The sequence below is a fragment of the Calonectris borealis genome, chromosome 17 (assembly GCF_964195595.1).
Source record: "Calonectris borealis chromosome 17, bCalBor7.hap1.2, whole genome shotgun sequence".
NCBI lineage: Eukaryota > Metazoa > Chordata > Aves > Procellariiformes > Procellariidae > Calonectris > Calonectris borealis.
Window position 1 is genome coordinate 153,260 of NC_134328.1, and position 20,583 is coordinate 173,842.

General features: G+C 50.0%; 1 protein-coding gene across 1 annotated transcript; it reads right to left on the reverse strand.

The window, feature by feature from the left end:
- Positions 1–1,969: 1,969 nt before the first annotated feature.
- On the reverse strand, positions 1,970–18,647 carry LOC142089546 (uncharacterized). The gene is made up of 6 exons (XM_075166141.1): positions 18,036–18,647; positions 15,409–15,636; positions 14,203–14,347; positions 13,775–13,921; positions 13,361–13,591; positions 1,970–3,341 (listed from the first exon to the last, which is right to left on the reverse strand). The coding sequence occupies exons 2-6, from the start codon at positions 15,606–15,608 to the stop codon at positions 2,097–2,099; spliced, it is 1,968 nt and encodes a 655-aa protein (XP_075022242.1). The 5' UTR covers positions 15,609–15,636; positions 18,036–18,647; the 3' UTR covers positions 1,970–2,096.
- Between the last annotated feature and the right edge of the window lie 1,936 nt (positions 18,648–20,583).

Consider the following 20,583-nt stretch of genomic DNA (forward strand, 5'->3'; position numbering starts at 1 on the left):
GCTGTTCAGCATGATCGGAGGCATTCCACTCCAACACCTAACTCCGAGTTTCAGCTGGTGGCTGTTATTACCAAAGACTGCCTTAAATGATTCACCCTGCAGGCCTACCTATAATTACATACCCAAAAATGCAGCCAGGGGCCCGTGCACACTTGGAAGACTCACAGTCTCCCCGCTAAAAAGAAATGCCTCAGCCAAATATAACACAAAAAGAAGGAGAAGGAGCCTATCTCCGGCTCTACCACCAGATTGTGACTCAAATGTAAATCTGTTGAGCAAAGCGGACGCAGTAGCATTGAGCCTGTCGTTAGTGGGAGTCCCTGCACTAGCACTAGGTGCCGACCTCCAACTGACAGAGGTGGCCTGTACGCTAGCAAAAACTCTGAATGCCACCTCCACTTTGATTGCATTACTACAAGAGGAACAACATTTGAACAGGGAAGCAATCCTACAAAATAGAGCAGCTATAGATTACTTGTTACTTAGGGCCAACCATGGGTGTGAAGATTTGGAAGGACTTTGTTGTTTCAGTCTCACAGATAACAATAAACCAATAGAAGCCCAACTGAAAAACTTAAAAGCTTTAGTACAAAACGTAAGACAGGACTCAAAAGGAATAGAATCGTGGAACTGGTTGTCAAATCTATTTCCTTCTATCACCCCAATACTGAAACCATTTATCAGTTTGGTATTAACGATTATTAGGAGCTTTACTTATTGTAGAGATCACAGTCTTCTGTTTTGCTCAAGCGTGCCCAACCCGATTTGCTCAAATTTGTGGATACAAATGCTATTCTGCTCCAATTTAAAGTGTGCAGGTATGCGCAAAGCAAAAGGAGGGAACGTTACTTAAGACGGGCCCGCCTGGAGGCCCGCCTGGAGACGCACGTGGGCCACCCGCTCTCGCTGACCCTGCTTTGAGCAAGGGGCCTCGACTCGGTGCTGACCTGCTGCCCCTTCTTCCTCCTTGTACCCCTTTTTCCCAGCTTTGGCCCTCAGAGGGCAGGGCTGGAGCTGGGCTGCCCGCAGGCTGCTGCTGCTGCTGCTGCACTGGCTTTGGTAGACCATTTTTAGACCATTGCCCTGTCACGGGCAAAGCAGCCTCAACTCGAGAAACTGCACTGACTTGGCCACCCCACGCCCAAACCGCCATTTGTGCCCCGTTCCTCCCCCAGCTTTCACTTGTAGGGGACAGGGTGGGAGGCCACTCCAGCCAGTCTTGAGGGGAAAAGGGGATAAAAGGGGTTCCCGGGGCATCGAGAAAGGCAGAGGGAGGGCTCTGGGTAGCACCCAGTGGCACACAGAGGGCCGTGGTGGGTACCCAGCGGCACGCAAAGGGCTCGGGCTGGGCACCGAAAGGCACACGGAGGGCTCTGGGCCGCACCAAACGGCACATCTAAAGCTGCGGGCTACACCAAAGGGCTAACCGAGGGCCCTAGGAAGCTCAAAAAGAGAAATGGAGGGCCTTGGGAGGCACCAGAAGGTGGTCCCTCGGTTGCCCCGAAAGGCCCTGAAACGGTCCCTAGGGGACATGGAAAGGCAAAGAGAGATGCCTTGAGGAGCCAGGAGGAGGAGTCCTCTGGGAAAGATGAAAAGCTGAAGGACGGCCCCTTGGCGGGACAGCGAAAGGCCCACCGCGGGTGGGAACCCAAAGGCCCATCACGAGGTCTTGAGGGGACGAGAGAATAAATGCACAGAACAAGGCGCAGCCTTCAACAGCACCTACATATGGGACTCGCATAAGGCGTGAGTATAGCTTTACAGAGCTGGACCAGCCCCTCCAACAGCCCGGCCGCCAAGCCTTCTAAACAGGGCAAAAACGTTGGCTACTTTTCTCTTCCCTACTTAAGACTCCCTGTAAAACTGGGTCTTAGCCTGACCCAGGCTGTAGGAGGGAGGAAGACGAGGGAAAACATTGCAGGGAAAATGCCCAGGCACAGTACGGCCTGGCGTGAATAAGTGTAGGCACAAGCAAGGCCTCGGGAACAAACTCTTTATTCTCTGCCTGGGGGAGCTCCCCGGTGGCTCTGCGGCCCTGGAGCCGCACACCTCCTCAGGACACCCTCCACAAGGCTCCCAGCTACCGCCCTCTTTAATCACTCGGGCTGCACGGGCTCCTCCAGGAAAAGCTTTAAACGCTCTGGTCTGTGCCGAGCTCCTGCCTGGCTGGGAGGCTTCGGACCCACTGGAGGCATGGGCTGCCTTGGAAACCGCGGGCCCGTGGAGGGGAGGGTGCCTGCGGTGCTCCCTGGCCTGAGTATACGCAGAGTTTCCCATGCAGGCACAGAAGACCTTGCTGTGCCTCCGGAGGTGTCGTCCCGGGACTTCTGAAGGCCTTCTGTTGGCCGGCGAGCATGTTGCTCGGCGCCTCGGAGGACAGATGGGAGGAGAGTACGTGAGCGCTCCTCTTTGAATTCTCCTGCTTCCTCTGAAGGCGTGACTATTGCAGGGAGGCTGAGAGGTGGTTGAAGCTTCTCTGATTTTTGCTTGGACTTCCTGTCTTCCTCCAACTTCTTCCTCACGGTTTCCAGAACTTCAAGGACAATGGTCTTGGCATAGCCGATCAATTCTGCCTCCAGCTGCTGAATTCTGGAGACGGCTTCTTGGATGCTCTCCTTGGCAATCTGGCGACTCACTCGTGAGACGTAAGCAGCGTTTTGCAATGGTTGCAACACGGGCAACTTTGCTCTCCTGCTTGCTTCTGGGATCTGCCATTCCAATGCTCTGGGTGGTCCTTGTCCTTCTGTCACGCCCTGAAGCTTCAGGATCTCAGAAAACTGACAGCAAAAGTCCTGCTCAAACTGAGAAGCTACAAAGGATGACAAGGTGGAGCAAACGCTTTCAACAGCCTCTTTGGTCGTTTTGTCAATAGAAGACTGTGAAGATGCTCTGTCAGAAGTTGCTAGTTCCGCCTCCCTCCACCTCTCTTCTCCGGATTTGCCCGCTCGGGTGGCTCTTCCGGCAACGAGCTCTGACAGCTTCTGCCTGGCCGCCAGCCCCGGCTCAGCTGCATCAGACGTGCCGGATACCAAATGCTCCCCAAAGCTCTCCAACACGGTCGCCACAATCTCTCGAGCCACCAGTCTAATTTTGTCCCGGCGATTCGCAGGAGAAGGGTCCAAAGGCTCTGCCCCTCTGGCACTGGCAAACAACCTTCCGCTGACCTCACGGGGAGCCCTCCTTAAGACACGGACGGACGGATCCAGCGCCTTCACCCGCTCCAGCACTTCCTGGACCACGGTCTCAGCCATCTCTTTAAGCTCCTCGTCTTCTGCCAGCGTAGCCCGCAGCAGCGTAGGTTGTATGCTGTTAGGCGCTTCTTCTCTGGCACACGTTGGAGACTAAAAGGAGGAGCAGCTCATGAGTGAACGTGTTCCTTCACCTCGGTTTGCTTTCCTCTTCCTCCTCACAAGACCCCTGCCCAGACGAGTCCCTAGCAAGTCAAGCTTGAAAAACTCTGGTTCCTCTGTAGGCCACCTGGCAGGCAGAGGTTTCTGGTCTCCCGTGGCCCGGAGCCAAGGGTTGTGGGCACTTCTCAGAACCAAGCAGGTGCTGTTTTGCTTAGAGCAAAGGGCACTGTAGCCCCCCTGGACCTCAGCACGGTGAACCAGGTGCCACGGGCCCCGAACTGGAAGCTAGCGGCTGCCTGGGTAGCACTGATCGTGGCCGGAGGACAGGCCCCAGGGCACAGCGGGCCCCCGCAGAGGCTGGTACCTCCAACGGGCTCGTTGGCTCCCGCCGCGGGAGGCGCTGGGCAGAGTTGAATAGCGGAGGGAAAGCCGTGGAAGGTACTGGAGCGGGCTCTTCGCTCCAGTCTCCTCTGCCACGGGTCCCAGCCGCTCTCGGGGCACTGCTGCCCTGTATCAGGGTGGCCCGTTTGCCCCTCTTCGAGGCAAAATACCAAGAATGGTTGTTTTGAGAGCAGAAGAGGAAACGATCCTTTTTCTTGCGGCACCTGGCTGTCGTCTGCCAGCCCAAGGAAATGTCCTTGGGACAGGAGGCAGTCTGAAAGTCCACCGTGGGCTGCCAGTCTCGTGCAAAGCGGGGGAGAAGTTGCGAGTCAAGAACAGAGCCAGGCAGCAGCCTGAAATTGTCCTCTCCCGTCATTTGCTCTTTTGCAGCTTGACAGCCTGACTGCCACGGCAGAAGGAGCTCAACCCTTCGCCCTGGCATAGGTGCCACCCCACACTATCCGGAAACGCTTCCCGAGAGGCTGTTGCAGGGGATGGAGCCGGGCAACGTTTAACGGGCCCCCCCGCTAATGAGAGTCAGGCAACAGCCGGCTCTCCGCTAACCTAATTGAAGACCTCCTTGAAGAGAAAACCAACCCACGAATGGCCAAGCACCGGCACTGTCAGGTTCAGGGACGCTGCATCTTTGGATGCAGAAGTCGTTGGATGAAAACCAGAGTTTTTCAACCAGACGCAAAACCAGCACCATGGACCGTGCGGCCATTTAGAGCAGCTCACACTTTCGTGCTAAATGTGCGAGTCTGTGCGTGGAAGTGGCCACTGAGAGTGCCCAGGCACACTTCTGCGTCAGAAAGGGCTAGTGCCTCGTGTCCGAGAGACGCAGGAAGGAAAGCGCTCGTTTCTTGGTCTCTGACAGACACCCTCAAACGAGGACACGTCGCACACCAGCCAGGCACCACCTCCTCAGCAACCAAGCACCGCTCGCAAGCCCCGAGCAGCTGTTGTCTGTGGCAGCACCCTCTCCCGAGGCCTGAGTACCAACACACTACCGCACAGCAGAGGCGGCCCCCAGCATCCACCCGGCTCCTACTCACCGGCCCCCCTTCGAGAGCGGACTTTTTGGAGCTGCTCTGGGTGCCTGGCTGTCTCCTCTTTTCCAGCTGCTGCTGCTGTTGGCACTCGGCCTGCTGGAGGAGGCGTTGCTCTTTGTCAAGAGCCTCCAGTCTTTTAATCCGCTTCTTGATCACAGTGAGATGCCTGTCAAGAGAAACGAAGGCAGCTGAGAGGGAGCTGCTCTGTCCATCTTGCCCAGGCCATTTTCCGCTCAGCCACTCCCATCATCCTGCTCCGGGCTGCTTTGCTCCAGTCGTCCCCACAGCAGCTTCCAGCTGCCTGTCCAAGGCTCCAAACACAGACCGTGCCAATGTGTTCGCAGACAGCTCCGGCTCCTTCCACGGCTAGGCTTTGTTTGTTTACTGGAACATGAGGCTCCAGGACTTCTCTTGGGCACCACGGGTCCCCTTCAAGAGCAAGCGTTACTTGGCCTTTTCTTACCTCTGCCGCCTCTTCCTCTCTCCCACTGGCAAACTCTTTGTTTGCTCCTGCAGCAGCCACTCTCGCAGGCGAGAAATGTCACTCCCTCCCGGCAGTTCGGAGGCATCCTCTAATTTGGCCAGGTCACGCCAAAGCTTTTTCTGAAAGGTGACACCAGGTTGTGGCTTGCTGCTGCCTGGACAAGCGCTCACGCCCCTGCGTGCTGAGGCGTCCCGCGGGCCCAGGACAGCGCCCTGCTTCAGCCACGCGACTGGAGCAGCAGAGAAATGCTTCCCTTGGGACTCTGCATGCTTGCAGGTGACTTTCCTGCCCGTGCCCACCCATGCACCCTGCGCTAGCTCAGCTCGCAGCCCAATAGTCCTTTCCCTGCCACAACGCCTGGCCCAGCAGCACAGCCCTCGCCTCTTCTGCACTGACCGCCTCCCCTCCCCAAGATGCCGCAAGTAAAGCCCCAGCCCTCGGCACCCTGCCGCTGACAGGTGTCCACGAACGCTCCGCTTTGCCCACCTCCTCTCGCATGAACATTTTCTCTGCCTCCACCTTGAGCGTGGTCAGATACTGCCTGTACTCATTCAGCTCCTTCAGGGTGCAAACTACCTATGGAGAGATGAGGGGAGAAATCCCCCAAGAACTGTCAAGCCAGCTACATAGACTGCCTTCCACAAAACAGCCCAAACCCAGCGGGCCCCTGACTCCCCCCAGACAGTGCTGAGCGGTGCTCCTCGCCCCGGCGCCAGGCCTCGCACCGGCTGCCTCCTCAACACTCGGGCAGCGCGGGGCAGCCCGAGAGGAGCTGGAGTGGGAAGTGCCAGAGGGACGCTGGCGCTGCTTCTGCTCCCAGGGAAACCAGCCCCACAGCCCTGTGCCCTCCGCCAGCAACAGGCGGCTTACAGCAAGCGCTCTGGGAACCCCGCGTGATGAGGGCTGGTTTTATCAGCCCGACGTCCAAACCTACTTTGCCGTCACTGGTGATGTAACCCTCCCTCTTCAGCCTCTGCAGGTTGTCCTTGCGTTTGTGGTAGGCCTGCAGATGCGGGTCGTGCAGGCTGTTGTATTCTGTGCTCAGTAGGCGGCAGTACGGATCTCCCAGATTGAAATAACCAGAGGGCTGGTGAAGCTGTAAGAGAGATTTTCCAGAGTATGAAGGAGGCAGGAGAGAGCAGCAAAGAGGTGCCAAGCGGTACTTGGGAAAAGGTAAAGGTAGTTTGAAGAGCAACACTCTTCTCCATCCTTCTGAAGGCACAGAGAACACCACAGCCGGACTGCAGGGCCAGGCTGGACTGGGCTAGGCTGTGATGGGCTGGGCTGGGGGAGAGAAGACAAACCCCACCAGCAAAGTAGGCATCTTAGGCCACGGGGAAGAACTGCAGACCTTGCAGAAAACAACAGAAATGAACCTTCAGAGTGAAAAGTTCAAGCCCGACAGTTCAAACGCAGCAAATGGATAATGCACTGAAAACAGTCTCCTCAGGGTTAGGCAGGCCTAAGGGGTGTGTCATCTAACTCTGCCTCCAGGAGGTCTCTGCCTTGGCAAAAACGCACGGCAAGCTGGAGTAGAAGGAGGACACTGCGTGCATTCCCCAAGCAGAGAAGCCCGAGCTTTTCCAAATACGCCAACAAGGCAAGCAGGAGAAGGCTGGACTCTCCCTCAAGAGAAACCGGACAAGTCCTCCTTTTTGTCTCCGTGCCAGGGAGCCAGGAGGTTCCCTCTACTCCCCAGCGCTGCCAGATTGAAGGGCTGCAGCCCCCACTGTAGAGCAGGTGGCCACAAGGACTTCTTTGAATGACGGGGACCCCGTAAGAGAGGAGAGCTTTTCTACCCCTTTCCACTTCCTTTACCTTTTCCCCCAGCTTTGTCCTGCAGAAGACAGGCTTGGAGCCCGGCAGCAGAGGGATCTTCACCCCAAGTGGGAGGTCCAGCAGCCCAGTACCTCCTTCTGCCAGTGGCTGTCTCCTGTTCCCCAGCTAGAAAGAGGGAGACACTCATGGGCACTCAGGCACTATCTGCATAAGCCTCCTGCACGGGGCACTTGCTAGAAAGTCCCTCGGAAGACTCCAACCAAGAGGAGCGCCAAGAGTGGCGCAGTCAAAAGTTGCTCTCTCTTCCTCACCCCCGTCCCCACAACTCCCATCCCTTCCTCAACCCACGTCCGCGTCCTTTCGCAGCAACCCCTCCCACCTGCTTAGCCGTGAGCCAGGCTGGGCGGAGAGGCAGGACTCCCTGCAAACTCTCCCCGGCCCAACCACCTTTGGGTCCCTCCCAGCTCCCCGGGCACATCCCGAGGCCCCAGAGCAGCCCTGCAGTCCCAGGCTCCCGGGCTGAGCCCTCTCCATCGGCCCGTTGCTCACCTCTCCCCTCTTCCCCACTGCGCTCAGCAGCGCCTCCGCATTTCGGACGCCAGCAGTGAGACGGGGCTCCATGGCTCCTTCCAAGAGCTCTCCTGGAGCTGCGACCCTGCGCTGGCACCTCTCGCTCCAGAGGCGCCCAGCAGCGGCCACCACAGCCGGTCTCCCAGCGAGCGGCTTTATAGAGCAATCGCACATTGTTGCGTCATCGCGTTGCTGCGCCACCACATTGTTGCATCGTCACGTTGCTGCGCCACCACATTGTTGCATCGCCACGTTGCTGCGCCACTGCACTGCTGCATCTCCGTGTTGCCACGCCACTGCCCGGCTGCTGCTAGGCCGCCCCGGGGCCCGCCTGGAGGCCCGTCTGGACATGCACGTGGGCCACCCGCTCTCGCTGACCCCACTTTGAGCAAGGGGCCTCGACTCGGTGCTGACCTGCTGCCCCTTCCTCCTCCTTGTACCTCTTTTTCCCAGCTTTGCGCCACAGCAGGGTAGCGAGTTCCCGTTAGAGAGCGGATTGCTCCCACGGCTCCCCTTTTGCTGAGCCCTGGAACAGGCTGCTTGGACCTGCTCACGTGCACGATTCTGGGCCTCCACAGTATGGCCGTCTCCCTGCTCCAGACAGACCAGACCCAAACGACATGTGGCAGAGCGGTCTCCAGGTGGAGACGCCACTGTCTATCCCAGGAGCAGCGAGAACAAGTACTCGTGCCGAGCTTCTTGGTCTAAGGAGAAAGAGCCCTGAAAAAAGGACCTCAACACGAAGACTGCCATTGTGCTCTGCACATTGGGAAAACCAGGATTCACAGGATGCACCCCCTAACGGTAAAGGTGCACCATGCAGCGAAAGCTGTGTTAACTCAGAGGGGTCATTCCTTATTTACCCCTCAACGTGTGCATCGTTATGAATTGATACTACTAACCGAAACAAATATGACCTTAGAACAGTGTGGCGAGTTAAATCAAACCGCTAACATCTACATAGACTCCAAATCTGCTCTGGGTGTAGCGTTTGCAACCGGACGGATCTGGAAAGAAAGAGGGTTTCTAACGTCAGCGAGACATAAAATAGCACAACGAGAACAAATTTTGGATCTTCTACACGCTCTAGAAAAAACAAAACAGGTAGCACTGTTATACCATGAAGCCCTCCAGCGAGATACTTCTGCTCTGACTGAAGGAAACAATCTTGCCGAGGTGCGGCTAAGGCTGCAGCCTTACAACCCTTACGGTCCAACCAAAAATACAGGAAGAAATGCTGATGACCGTATCTGAAGTAGACTTAAAAAAGGAACATGAACCTTTCCTCACAGAAGAAACTGAAAAATGGACACATTGACGAGCAAAACGAGTAAATGGAACCCAGACATTAGAAGGAAAACCTTTTCTCCCCAGGACTATGTTGATACCGTCGGTCAGAGAACTTCACCATCGGACGCGTGGAGGAGCACCTCATCTAGGAAATCAAGTCTCTCCATCACGGGTGGCACCTGGATTGACCAATATTACAGGTCACAGAAGGATGTTTGATATGTGCAGAATATAATGCAAAGTCCAAGACAGAGGAAAAAATCAAAAGGCCCCACCCTTGGGCCTGGATGCCGTCCCAGAAACTACAAATTGACTTTGCAGATATGCCTCCAAAAGACTGACTAAAACACCTATAATGGATCAATTACCCCGTTGGGTAGAGGCATTCCCTACTCGAAAAGCAACTGCTCAAGTGGTTGTTAAAGCTTTACGGAAAGATCTCATACCGTGTTTCGGAGTGGCTGAAGAAATAGACGCGGATAAAGGATCACGTTTGACAGCTGAAATATTAGAAAACCTGTATAAAGCTTTCAGCATTCGACCAAGACTGCATGCACCTTACCACCCCCAATCCTCAGCTCAGGGAGAGAGAATGAACTGCACTTAAATATTACACTGGCAAAAATTTGTAGAGAAACTCAATTAAAATGGACAGAAGCTTTACCATTAGCACTGTGGGAATTAAGGCAATGCCCAAACCCACGCCATAAATGAACTCCTTTTGAGATCTTATTCGGAAGACCAGACTGAATTCCAGGATCCTTTGCTCCAGCACACACAAGCCTTTTGGCAGAGGATGAAGCAGTTACCCAATATGTCTGATATCTACAAGATAGTTTTAAAAAGAAACGGTCTGAAGCGGTAATTACACAAGCTTTCCCTTTAGGAAACTCTTGCATCCGTATCGACCCGGGAGATTATGTGACGATAAAGGTCTGTAAGACTAAGGATGCATCACAAGCCAAGCGCGAGGGTCCTGTGCAAGTGCTGTTATGTACTTATTCTGCTCTTAAAGTTGCAGCTAAAGACGCATGGATCCACCACTCTCAGGAGAAAGCTGCACCGAACTCCTGGTCATGACCCTCCTTTAGCTGCTGTTCAGACCATCATGAGGTCTTGAGGGGACGAGAGAATAAATGCACAGAACAAGGCGCAGCCTTCAACAGCACCTACATATGGGACTCGCATAAGGCGTGAGTATAGCTTTACAGAGCTGGACCAGCCCCTCCAACAGCCCGGCCGCCAAGCCTTCTAAACAGGGCAAAAACGTTGGCTACTTTTCTCTTCCCTACTTAAGACTCCCTGTAAAACTGGGTCTTAGCCTGACCCAGGCTGTAGGAGGGAGGAAGACGAGGGAAAACATTGCAGGGAAAATGCCCAGGCACAGTACGGCCTGGCGTGAATAAGTGTAGGCACAAGCAAGGCCTCGGGAACAAACTCTTTATTCTCTGCCTGGGGGAGCTCCCCGGTGGCTCTGCGGCCCTGGAGCCGCACACCTCCTCAGGACACCCTCCACAAGGCTCCCAGCTACCGCCCTCTTTAATCACTCGGGCTGCACGGGCTCCTCCAGGAAAAGGAGGCTCCCAGGCTGAGAGAGGCCATTGGCCCGTTGCTCACCTCTCCCCTCTTCCCCACTGCACTCAGCAGTACAACATCTGGCAAGAATAGTTGCTACAGCCCAATAATTGACAAAACATAATTCAGCTGGATCAAATAAGAGAAGCTGGAGCTCAGAAGAAGCAGCAGCTCTCAAGAAACAGACTGAGTGAAAATGGTGTTAGCAACCTTGCTAACAACACATTCTGGAGTGGTAAAGCGTAAAAGTCAAGCAGTATGACAAACAATCTATAAAACATCATTTGTACAGCTCTGCAAGTTCAGGAGTCTTCTAAGAAACACCTAAGAGGAGGTCAAACATCTCTATACCTTGGGTTGTTTTTTGGGATTTTTTTGGAAAAGCAGAACTTGTCGCATTTGATCTTAGAAACCCGATACAGCAGGACAGAGTCTTGCTCCTTCCCTGTATAACTTCTCCATGACATGTGTCTCTAAACAGCATGCGGTAAGGAGTACAGAACCCAGACATCAATGATGGGCAAGAATTCCTGAAGACTGGCGAGAATTCAGAAGAGTTTTCCCTGCTGCTGGTGTAAGCAACTCTAGGTCCTCACCATAGGGAACAAGAGTTAGCTTAGAAACAGAAGGATTTTCAAGATTTTCAGCATGAGCCTCTAGCTTCACCCTAAATGGCAGTGTCCTACTCACAATATCTGCATGTAATAGCCTTAAATTCCGAAGATCCAAACTACTTGGTAAGGAAAGATCTATGTTCAAATGCACAGAACAAGGAACCAAAACCAGAGAGAAACTTCAGGCTTCACTAAACATCTGCATGGTTTAATTATTACTCAATGCACAGCCAAGGTACCAATACTGAGGAATTATATTGGCTTGCTTTGGACTTCACAGGAATGTGCAAGGGGGCATAAACATGAGCCCAAGGCTCACGAGAGCTTTGCTAGCTTTAGCTGTCAGAAAAATAACATTCAAATCATGGTATACTGTTGGGTTTTTTTTGCTCGAGATTCGTCCATTTTCTGTCCATGGACAACGAAAGCATCTGAAAAGCACACAGGATGCAATAAATCCTCGTGTAATGATTACCACCTTTATAATTGCAGATGTTAAATAATGTCCTGCCTAGGGTCTCCTCCCTGCCTTTACCTCGCCTCTGCCAGCTGTTCTGAAAGACCTTGTCTGTCCCGCTCCATGGCTGCCAGTCGCACCTCTAGGGCAGCCTTCTCATGCACCAGGAATTCCTTCTCTTTGGACACCTTGGCCAGTGTATGCCCTTGGCAAGAGGACCCCTGGCGCAACTGCTCTAGACCACTGCTAGCTGAACTCTTGCTGGCGGTAAACCTGAAAGTGGGACAAAATACAGTTAGAGTCCTTTCTGTGCAGAGCCAGCCAATGTCACTTCTGAATCAGCTAGAGGAGAAAGAGATCCTGTACTGTGGGCTGAAAGTTTAAGGGCACCTGCTGTATACTGCACTAGTACCCTGGGCTGCCAAAAGGCACTGGGACTGTTAACTTGGAAGTGATGTGTAAGGCTCTACTGGGTTGCCTGGGGCCAGACAGCTCCTTCAGGACAAACGTATGTACCCCAGACTACATGTTTTCATGCAAAAGTACTGCATTTTCCAGAACTGCCACCTTGCAAACTAGAATTCTATCAGAATCTATTCCAGTGCTGGAAATTTTCAGGAAAGTTTGAGCAAAAGCAACTTTGCTCGCTGAAGAAAGTGAAAATATATGTGGTTTCTCCTTTTAGAAGAAAAAAAAAAATATCGAAGTGTCACCTACTTCAGTGTGTAAAGCAGTTGGATGCAATGAGGCGACACTTGGCAGGGAACAGCCCTTGTGGTAAGCACTGTCATATGAAAGTCTGGCTGATGTGGCCAAAGAGATGTTAGACTCTATTTGTACAGTACTTCATGTCAACAACACTGTTTACTTGTCTTATACAAAGAAGTTGCCTAACATACCTTGCTGGTATTCAAGCTTGAAGATTAACCATGATTTTTTAGCTTTTTTCTTCAGTATAACACCTCTGCTGGGTATTTGCCAAACATACCACCTACTCCAAAACTAAGACTGTCTAACAGAGAACAGACCATCAGAAACAAACAATGTTCCTCTCAAAGTTATCCCATAATACCCAAGATTGTACATGATGAAACTGACGCTTAAATGATGGCAGACTCCCTAGTCTCCTCCAGTGATATGATTCTTGCAAGCTCTTTTTCGACTGTACCAAAATCAGTTAGTCCAGAGTAAACCGTCTTGCGTGACCACCTATTTCTCATCTTCTTCCTCAAAGCCTAAAGAAGGTCAGGCAATTCAAAGCTGCATGTATGTCTTAAAATACAATTTCAACAATTTCAAGATGTCATTCCCATTCTTAGCAGTACAAGACAGAAGACATTGACTTGCAGCTTTGTCCCGCTCTCTAGGCTCGAACAAATGCAGTTTTGAAAGTTGCAGACTTCACAACAAAAAGTATAAATAGAAACATGCACCCCTGGTTTTTTTTGCCTCAGAAAAAGGGTGAAGAGCTACGCTCTTTGCTTCTTTTGCCACATGTGAGAGTAGTAGCCTTATTCAGATCCATGGGCAAGACAAATCATCTCTCTGCAGCTTAGCAAAAGCCAAAAAAGAGGCCAACACAGACAGGTGGATTAAAGCAATCTGTAGAAGCAGAGAACAACTCAGAGAATTGCAGAACATCTCTGCAAGCCATCAACACATTTCCAAAAAGAAGTAAACAAAGCCTTCTGACCTCCAGGACTACCAAGTGTCTCCTTGACAAAAACACTGCAGAATCCAACAGATGCAGCTTCACTGAGCTAAGTAGCCAAAAGCCCACCCAGAAAGCACCAGGTTTTTGGTCTCACCTCATCGAGTTTCTCTTGGGTTTCTGCCTTCTCCTCTACCAGTATCCTCAGCTCTACCTGCAGCCCTTCCTGTTGCTCCTCTGCTTTCTTCAGCAGCTGCTCCAGGTGGCCTTTCTCTGTGCAGAGCTCTTCATTTGTTCTTTCACACAAGTTCAGCTTCTCCTGGTCAGAGATCTTTGCTCTCTCCATCTTGTCCACTTTAGCTGACAGAACATCATTCTCTTGCTCCAGCTACAATCACAGAAACACAGAGGAAATAAAAGACAGTAAGATTTACTATGTAGAAGGTTTGGCTTGGACAGAAAAAGGAACATTTCCATATTCAGACAGTCACACTGTCTGAAGGCAAGAGATCTGAAAAGAAGCAGCAGCTGGAGACGAACACCTCGCAAGATCTTTGGCAACTCTGCTCACCTGCAACACAAGTTTCTTCAGTTGCACTTTATCCAACACAAGGGCTTCGTTAATACTGCTCATCTTCACTGTTGCAACATGTAGATCAGCTACTTCAGCACTCCGCTTATTCGGAGCCCCTGCCAACTCTGCTACTGACTGCTCTGCCTGAAGAGACAAAAGAACAACATGAAAATAAAGACAGGAAAATCCCTGACTTTAAGCAGCAACTCCAGATCCCCTTCTGTGTCTCTGACATACTCCCAGTTCAGTGTTCCCGATAAGCACGTGGGACCTAACTACACCAAAGAGCCTATGTGATCTGATCACCATTTTGCAGGAAGGAGAACTGTCTCCCTGTCTTCTACTGCCAGAAACAGCGTCTGTGGTGGTCCTGCTATCACAACTCCCTCTCCCCTAAGTGCTGCCTAGGAATAAGGTGACCATACCTTTTCCAGTGCCCTTGTAAGCTCATGTTTCTCTTGCTTCAGCAGATCCCTCTGAAGGTGCGATTCCTCCAGTGTCTCTCTTGCGACTACCAACTCACTCTGTAACAATGAACGTTTTCCTTCAAGTGCAGCTAAGTCCTTCAGTCTATGAGAAGGGGAAAGACAAACAAGTTTTTAATGTAAAAACAGTCTCATTTCCGAAACCAAGAGTATAGAATCATAGAATCCTTTAGGCTAGAAAAGACCTTTAAGAGCATCGAGTCCAACCGTTACCCTAACACTGCCAAGTCCACCACTAAACCATGTCCCTAAGCACCACATCTACACTTCTTTTAAATACCTCCAGGGATGGTGACTCAACCACTTCCCTGGGCAGCCTGTTCCAATGCTTGAGAACCCTTGCGGTGAAGAAATATTTCACGATATCCAATCTAAACCTCCCCTGGCGCAACTTGAGGCCATTTGCTCTCGTCCTATCGCTTGTTACTTGGGAGAAGAGACCGACACCCACCTCACTACAACCTCCTTTCAGGTAGCTAACAACTTCCTGCCTGCTAGTTCTCTCTCTCCTCTTTCATACGTTGGATATAAGGCTTTCCAAAGTTCTTCCTTAGGTAAGACAGACTTTTAAAGTCCAGATTACTATTCCCACAATTACTTTTGCCTTTCAGCAGTGAATTAATGAAAGAGCTTGCAATCTGTTTGGGGAGATGTGTATGAATTTCCAATCCAATAATCATAGGACCACAGGATGATTCAGGTTAATGAGAGTGATGTGGCAAAATAGCACTTCTTGCCCCAAAGGCCTTCTGCACTCAGTCTTGCAAGGAAACATCAGTACAGAGGTCTATATGACAGTCCTGTGCAAATTCCTCCCAACTCCCTTTAGCACAGCCCTGGGTAGCAAAAGGGCTGTACAAGAGACAGAGCTCTCTTTACGCTGGTCTCAATTTCTCACCAAGAATCAGTTAGTAGCAAAAACATTGAAATATGCAATCTCTTTTCCAGTCTTGTCCTACTCAGAAGAGCTTCTGTCAGTCAGATGTTTTTTTCTATCCGTTCTGTTGAAGGCAATAGTTTGACTAGGGACAGAAACAAGGCTGTGCAGAATGGGTGTGTTTTAAACATGAACACAGCCAATCTACGAATCCAAGAAACAACCACAAAAGATATCGTTGGTAATAGCAAAGTTTAAAACACCTTTACCTGTCCTGAAGCTCCTTCTTCTCCAGTTCCCCCTTGACCTGTAAGCACATCACTTCCCAAGTCTTCCAGCTTATTTCCTGTTCCACTTGCTGCTGTGCCTGATCCTTTAGGACAGGTCTACCCAGAGTGACGGACTCCCAGAGCTGTATCCCAGAGTTTAGGGGGGAGCAGTTTACAAGTATAGATCCAGAAAGCCTCATTTGCTCTGCCTTCAGCTCTTACAAATCTCTGAAGAATAATAAAGAAAGAGATAATGTTCACACCACCATCTTTACCAGCTGACTCACTTTGAAGCACATAATTGCACAACAGTAAAACCTGGCAGGAAAGATGGCATCTTCGTTGGGGACAAATCATTCATCTGACATTTTGGGATCAGGACACATCTTGATAGTTGAGCAATAGGTCTGTTTGATGGTTGAGGAATGAGTCTATTTTCTCCTCAGAGATAAGAAGAAATGTATAGAACAGCCAGAAGGCTTCAAGAATTAACTAGTAGGTCAGGCATACTCTACACATTAAGGAAACCTTATAATCAAATAAGGTACATGGCTGACAGTAACCCAGGGTTTGAAACTGCGTGCTGATACCATGTCCTGGTTTTGGCTGGGATAGAGTTAAATTTTTTTCCTAGTGCTGTGTTTTGGATTTAGCATGAGAAGAATGTTTATGACACATTGACGTTTTTAGTTGTTGCTAAGTAGTCGACTAGTCAAGGACTTTTCAGCTTCCCTGCTCTGCCAGGTGCACAAGAAGCTGGGAGGGAGCATAGCCAGGACAGCTAACCCAACTGGCCAATGGGGTATTCCATACCATATGACATCATGCTCAATATATAAATCGGGGGTGTGATCCAGGAAGTAGCGATCATGTTTTGGGTATCGGTCATTGGGTGGTGAGCAATTGCATTGTGCATCACTCATTTTGTATATTCCATCATCATTATTAATTATTATTACTATTATTATTCCCTTCCTTTTCTGTTCTATTAAATTGTCTTTATCTCAATCCACGAATTTTACTTTTCTTTTCTGATTCTCTCCCCGATCCCACTGTGGGAGGTGGGGGAGTGAGCAAGCGGCTGTGTGGTGTCCGGCTGCCTGCCGGGTTAAACCATAACACACCAGAAGAAGGTACTATTACGGCTACCTATTTTTGTTTGCATAGAAGGCAACTGTGAGAAAGGAACCTCAGAGAGCCCAAGAACAAGAAAACAATCATAAAAAGGAGGTATCAAACTAAGCAAAATAAATTTGATAAATGCAGTAACAGCATAGAGAAGCTATTCTTTCACCAATGTTGGTACAGGAATAAGTGGATGCAAATGGACCAGAATAAATGTAAGCTGGAAATAAGAAAAAAAACCACCCATATATTCATGAATGATCTTTCCATCAGGAGCAGTGGGAAAAGAAAGCCAGTGAGATTTAAGGCAGATTTTAATCACTCTGTAAAAGGGACTGCTCTACATGCCGCGTGCATAGCTTTGGTGAGTCTCTTCCAACGTGTCCACATATGCCTGTGTCTGTGTTAATATGCCCAAAGATCAACACAGTCAAGTTCATCTGTTCAGGGCCTCTGCATTGCTTATAGTCCGAGCCCCTCAGTTTTATCTGAAAACCAGCATCAAACAAAATGATTCTGAAAATAGCCTAAAGCACGCTTAATGGCATTGCTTCAGACTACCAAAGGAAAAATCATATCCTTAGCCGCAACTAAAGTAACATCAAGGCTCAAAAAGCAGGTGTGAAGGGAAGCTACATTTTTTCTGCAAGAGATCTAGCCTTAACCTCTACTCACCGGTCAGTGGCAGTCTTCATTTGCAGGAAATGACAGCGGAAGTTTACCACCTGACACCATAGGCTGAGGAGATGGTTATGTTCATCCCTTAAATAGCTGTCATAAAGCTAAACATGCAAAACCAAAAAGAAATGCCAATTCAGTCTTTGCTGTCACTGTACAAGTCTTTCAGATAGGAGAGAGTACAACCATCACCACCAGGTCTCCTTTAATAACAATTCCAACAGGGGCATCAAGGACTGAAGAAGCACCACAGAAACATCCTCAGTGACCTGCCACCTGACTTCAAAGAAGGGAACATCCACGCTTCTCCTGCAGGAGTGATATCAGCAAAGCAAACTGATCACGATTCATCATCTCGCCTTGCAGAGGTGTCTAACAGTCTTGGTGGAGGAAGACAAAAACAAGCCCCTCCAAGACCAGGGTCAGATTTGCTTACAACAGGCTGTTGGTAAGGGAGGCCTGTCTTGATCTTCTGTTGCCTACTCCGAATCTGAAAACACACAGACCTCTCTGGTCTCCACTGCTGTAGAGAGATATTTAGGAACTCTTGAAAAGACAAGCGTTCATGTGACTGCCCTACAGTGCCCAGCAACAGAAAGCATTGGCCTTTAAGACCAAGCAGTATGGTCACAGCAGGTGGGTATCTGCTATCACCACAATTTGCTGACACTCCTCCATCTCACACCCCTGTCTTCTGCTAGTCAACACCAATACATCCTCAATGTAGCCACAACTTTCACACAGCAAGTCCTCTATGCCAGAAATAAAATGCATTCTCGTTCCACTCTGGCATCACGTCTGACATTCCCGTAGCCTATCCTTACCTCACGTTCATTGTGCCATTCACCCTCCTTCAATTCCAGCTCCTCCTGGGCCCTCATCCAATCCACCATCAGTTTTTCAACACCTTCTCTCAGGGCTAAATTAACCTCATTCGCTTTATCTAGGTGCTCCCGCAGGACAGCGTTCACTGCTGCCAGATTCTCACACCTTGGAAAAGGAGAAACAGCAATAAGAGGTCAGTGAACAATTGCTATCCACAAGCAGCATCCCCGTGATTTTCCAACTTCTTCAACACTGACTTTGTTGTCAAACTGAGAGGTAGTAAAAGTGCTTTCTAAGATTCAGTAAGATCTCTCTGTAATGGCAAATTCATTTGCTTCTCCTTGCTTTGAGCCTTCAATTTCCATCTACAATTTCAGTTGTCCCTTCCTCTTCATCTTTGATGATGCCCACAGTTAACGTCTTGCCTCCCCTTCGTGCTGTCTGATCACTGGATGCATCACCTTTCTCTATCATTGTCCTGATATCCTCTTCCTCCACACTTCTAAGTTTCCACGTCCTTTTCCCTTGCAATGTTGAACCCACTGCTGCCCTCACCTTCTTGTTAAGCTTCTCCCTGTCTTTGTCCTATACACTGTGTAAGACCTGTAGCAAAGACCCCCACCTTGTCGATCCAGTAAACTGCACACCACAAAGACAGCACCATATACGTAGGGGAAATAGCTTTATACGAAACTTTCAACTGAAAACTGAAAGGTCAAGCACTGCAGGTTAATGACTTTGGGGCCACAGACGAATATTTCACCCAGGAAACATTTAATGAACAAAATTTCAAGAACTTCTGCCCTCCTGAAACTCAGTTTCTGGACGAAAACAGGAGTTGCGCTACTCCCACCTTAGCTTGCAACATAAGTAACACAGCACACAGATGCCTTCTACACCACACACAATTACCTCTTGGGCAGAGGAAAAAAGAAAAGCAGAGAAAGAAATATGGCAGAAGATGCCTGTGGTGCCAAGTACTCTACTGGAAGACTCCGACACAAGCACAGGATATGCTACTCAGATAAAACCAAACAGGAAAACTCCTGCGCTGTGAAATGTTCAGGATGTCAGGGCTTGATTCTCAACCTAAAATGGGGCTCTGCTGAGTAGCTCACCTACTGAATCATAGAATAATTTAGGCTGTAAAGAGACCTTTGGAGGTCACCCAGAACAACCCCCAGCTCAAAACAGAGCCATTCAGCACACACCACTATTACTGCACCACAGAACAGATTGTGGACCTTTCTCCTTTCAAAACAGCTTGCCCAACTTCTTCCCTTGGGGAGACTAGGTAGCACTAACAGGTTTTCCCTCACTTCCACGAGCGTCCAGGATACTAAGGATGAGGTAACACGTCTTCCTTTGATGCTCCTCTTCCAACTGAAGCAATGCTTTCTCCAGGCTGGGGTCTTCTGTGGCTTCCCATCTGCCTGGAAGGGATCCCTTAAGAAGAAAGGAAATGTTTAGTCAAATTCTTGGTTCCCTTCACTACTGTTAGCATCCATCGCTTTCCCCTCCATTTGTTTGGTATCTCAGGAGCTCGTGGCTCCTTCCAGACATAACAGTGTCGTGACCACACGAAGGAAGGGAGGGGAAGAGTCTTACTCCATGTGAGTAGCTCTCCTCAGTCTCCCAATGTTGCACTCTCCCAGCTGGGTAGCCTCAGCTCATGACCGCAAGTGCTCACTTCCACTTGAAGCCTGGGAATATTCTCCTACCCTTCGTTTCCTAGATTTACTTTAGCCATGAAGCAGAAAGAAAAGCACAGAGCCAGGTCTGTATGTTGAATGCCAGCATTCTTGCCTTCCAAAATGCTATGTTTCAACCAATTCTTTTTCAGAGACAGCCATATAATTTAACAGGCAGTACAGCCCTCTCCTGAGACCTAGGACAAATGTTACTCCAGCAATAAAGCACTCTTTCACAAAATTAAAATCCTTCTTGATAGGGTTTTCTGGACTGGCATTTCTGGGACTACTGGCTGCTCTAAGAATGGCAACTGGACGAAACACTGACGGGCAAACTTTACAGTGCTTCTTTAAATCCTCAGGTAGCAAAATCTTGTTTTCCTCTGTCATTGCTTTGGGGAGCTTTTTGTCTGCATTAACGAATGCTACGTACACTGTCTTTCGATAGCAACCTGCACACTCACCCCTCCTGCTTCCGGCTGCTGCTCCAACTCTCGACATCAAGTTCGGTACTGCAGTACCTAGATGGATACCTAGGATGAAGATGAGCGAATGCAGCTTATGACAGACTTGGCTTCTCCTGCATTAGCTTTTCTATTTAGCAAGTAAAGCTAGTTCTGACCACAGTCCTGCTGCAGAACACAGATTTCTGTTCAGCTGCAGAAGGCGAGCACCGGTGTCGTGGTTTAACCCCAGCCAGCAAATAAACCCCATGCAGCTGCTCGCTCACCCCCCCCCCCCCCTCCGGTGGGATGGGGGAGATAATCGGGAGGGCACAAGTAGGAAAGCTCCCGGGTTGAGATAAAAACAGTTTAATAATTGAAATAAAACAAAGTAGAACAGTAATAGTAACAAT

Excerpts from the sequence above, each read along its gene's own strand:
- LOC142089546 (XM_075166141.1), bottom strand. The coding sequence starts at position 15,608 with ATGAGGCTTTCTGGATCTATACTTGTAAACTGCTCCCCCCTAAACTCT. Across the intron at positions 14,348-15,408 it reads AAGAAGGAGCTTCAGGACAG|ACTGAAGGACTTAGCTGCAC; the intron begins GTAAAGGTGTTT and ends CCCTTCTCATAG. Across the intron at positions 13,922-14,202 it reads TTACAAGGGCACTGGAAAAG|GCAGAGCAGTCAGTAGCAGA; the intron begins GTATGGTCACCT and ends TTGTCTCTTCAG.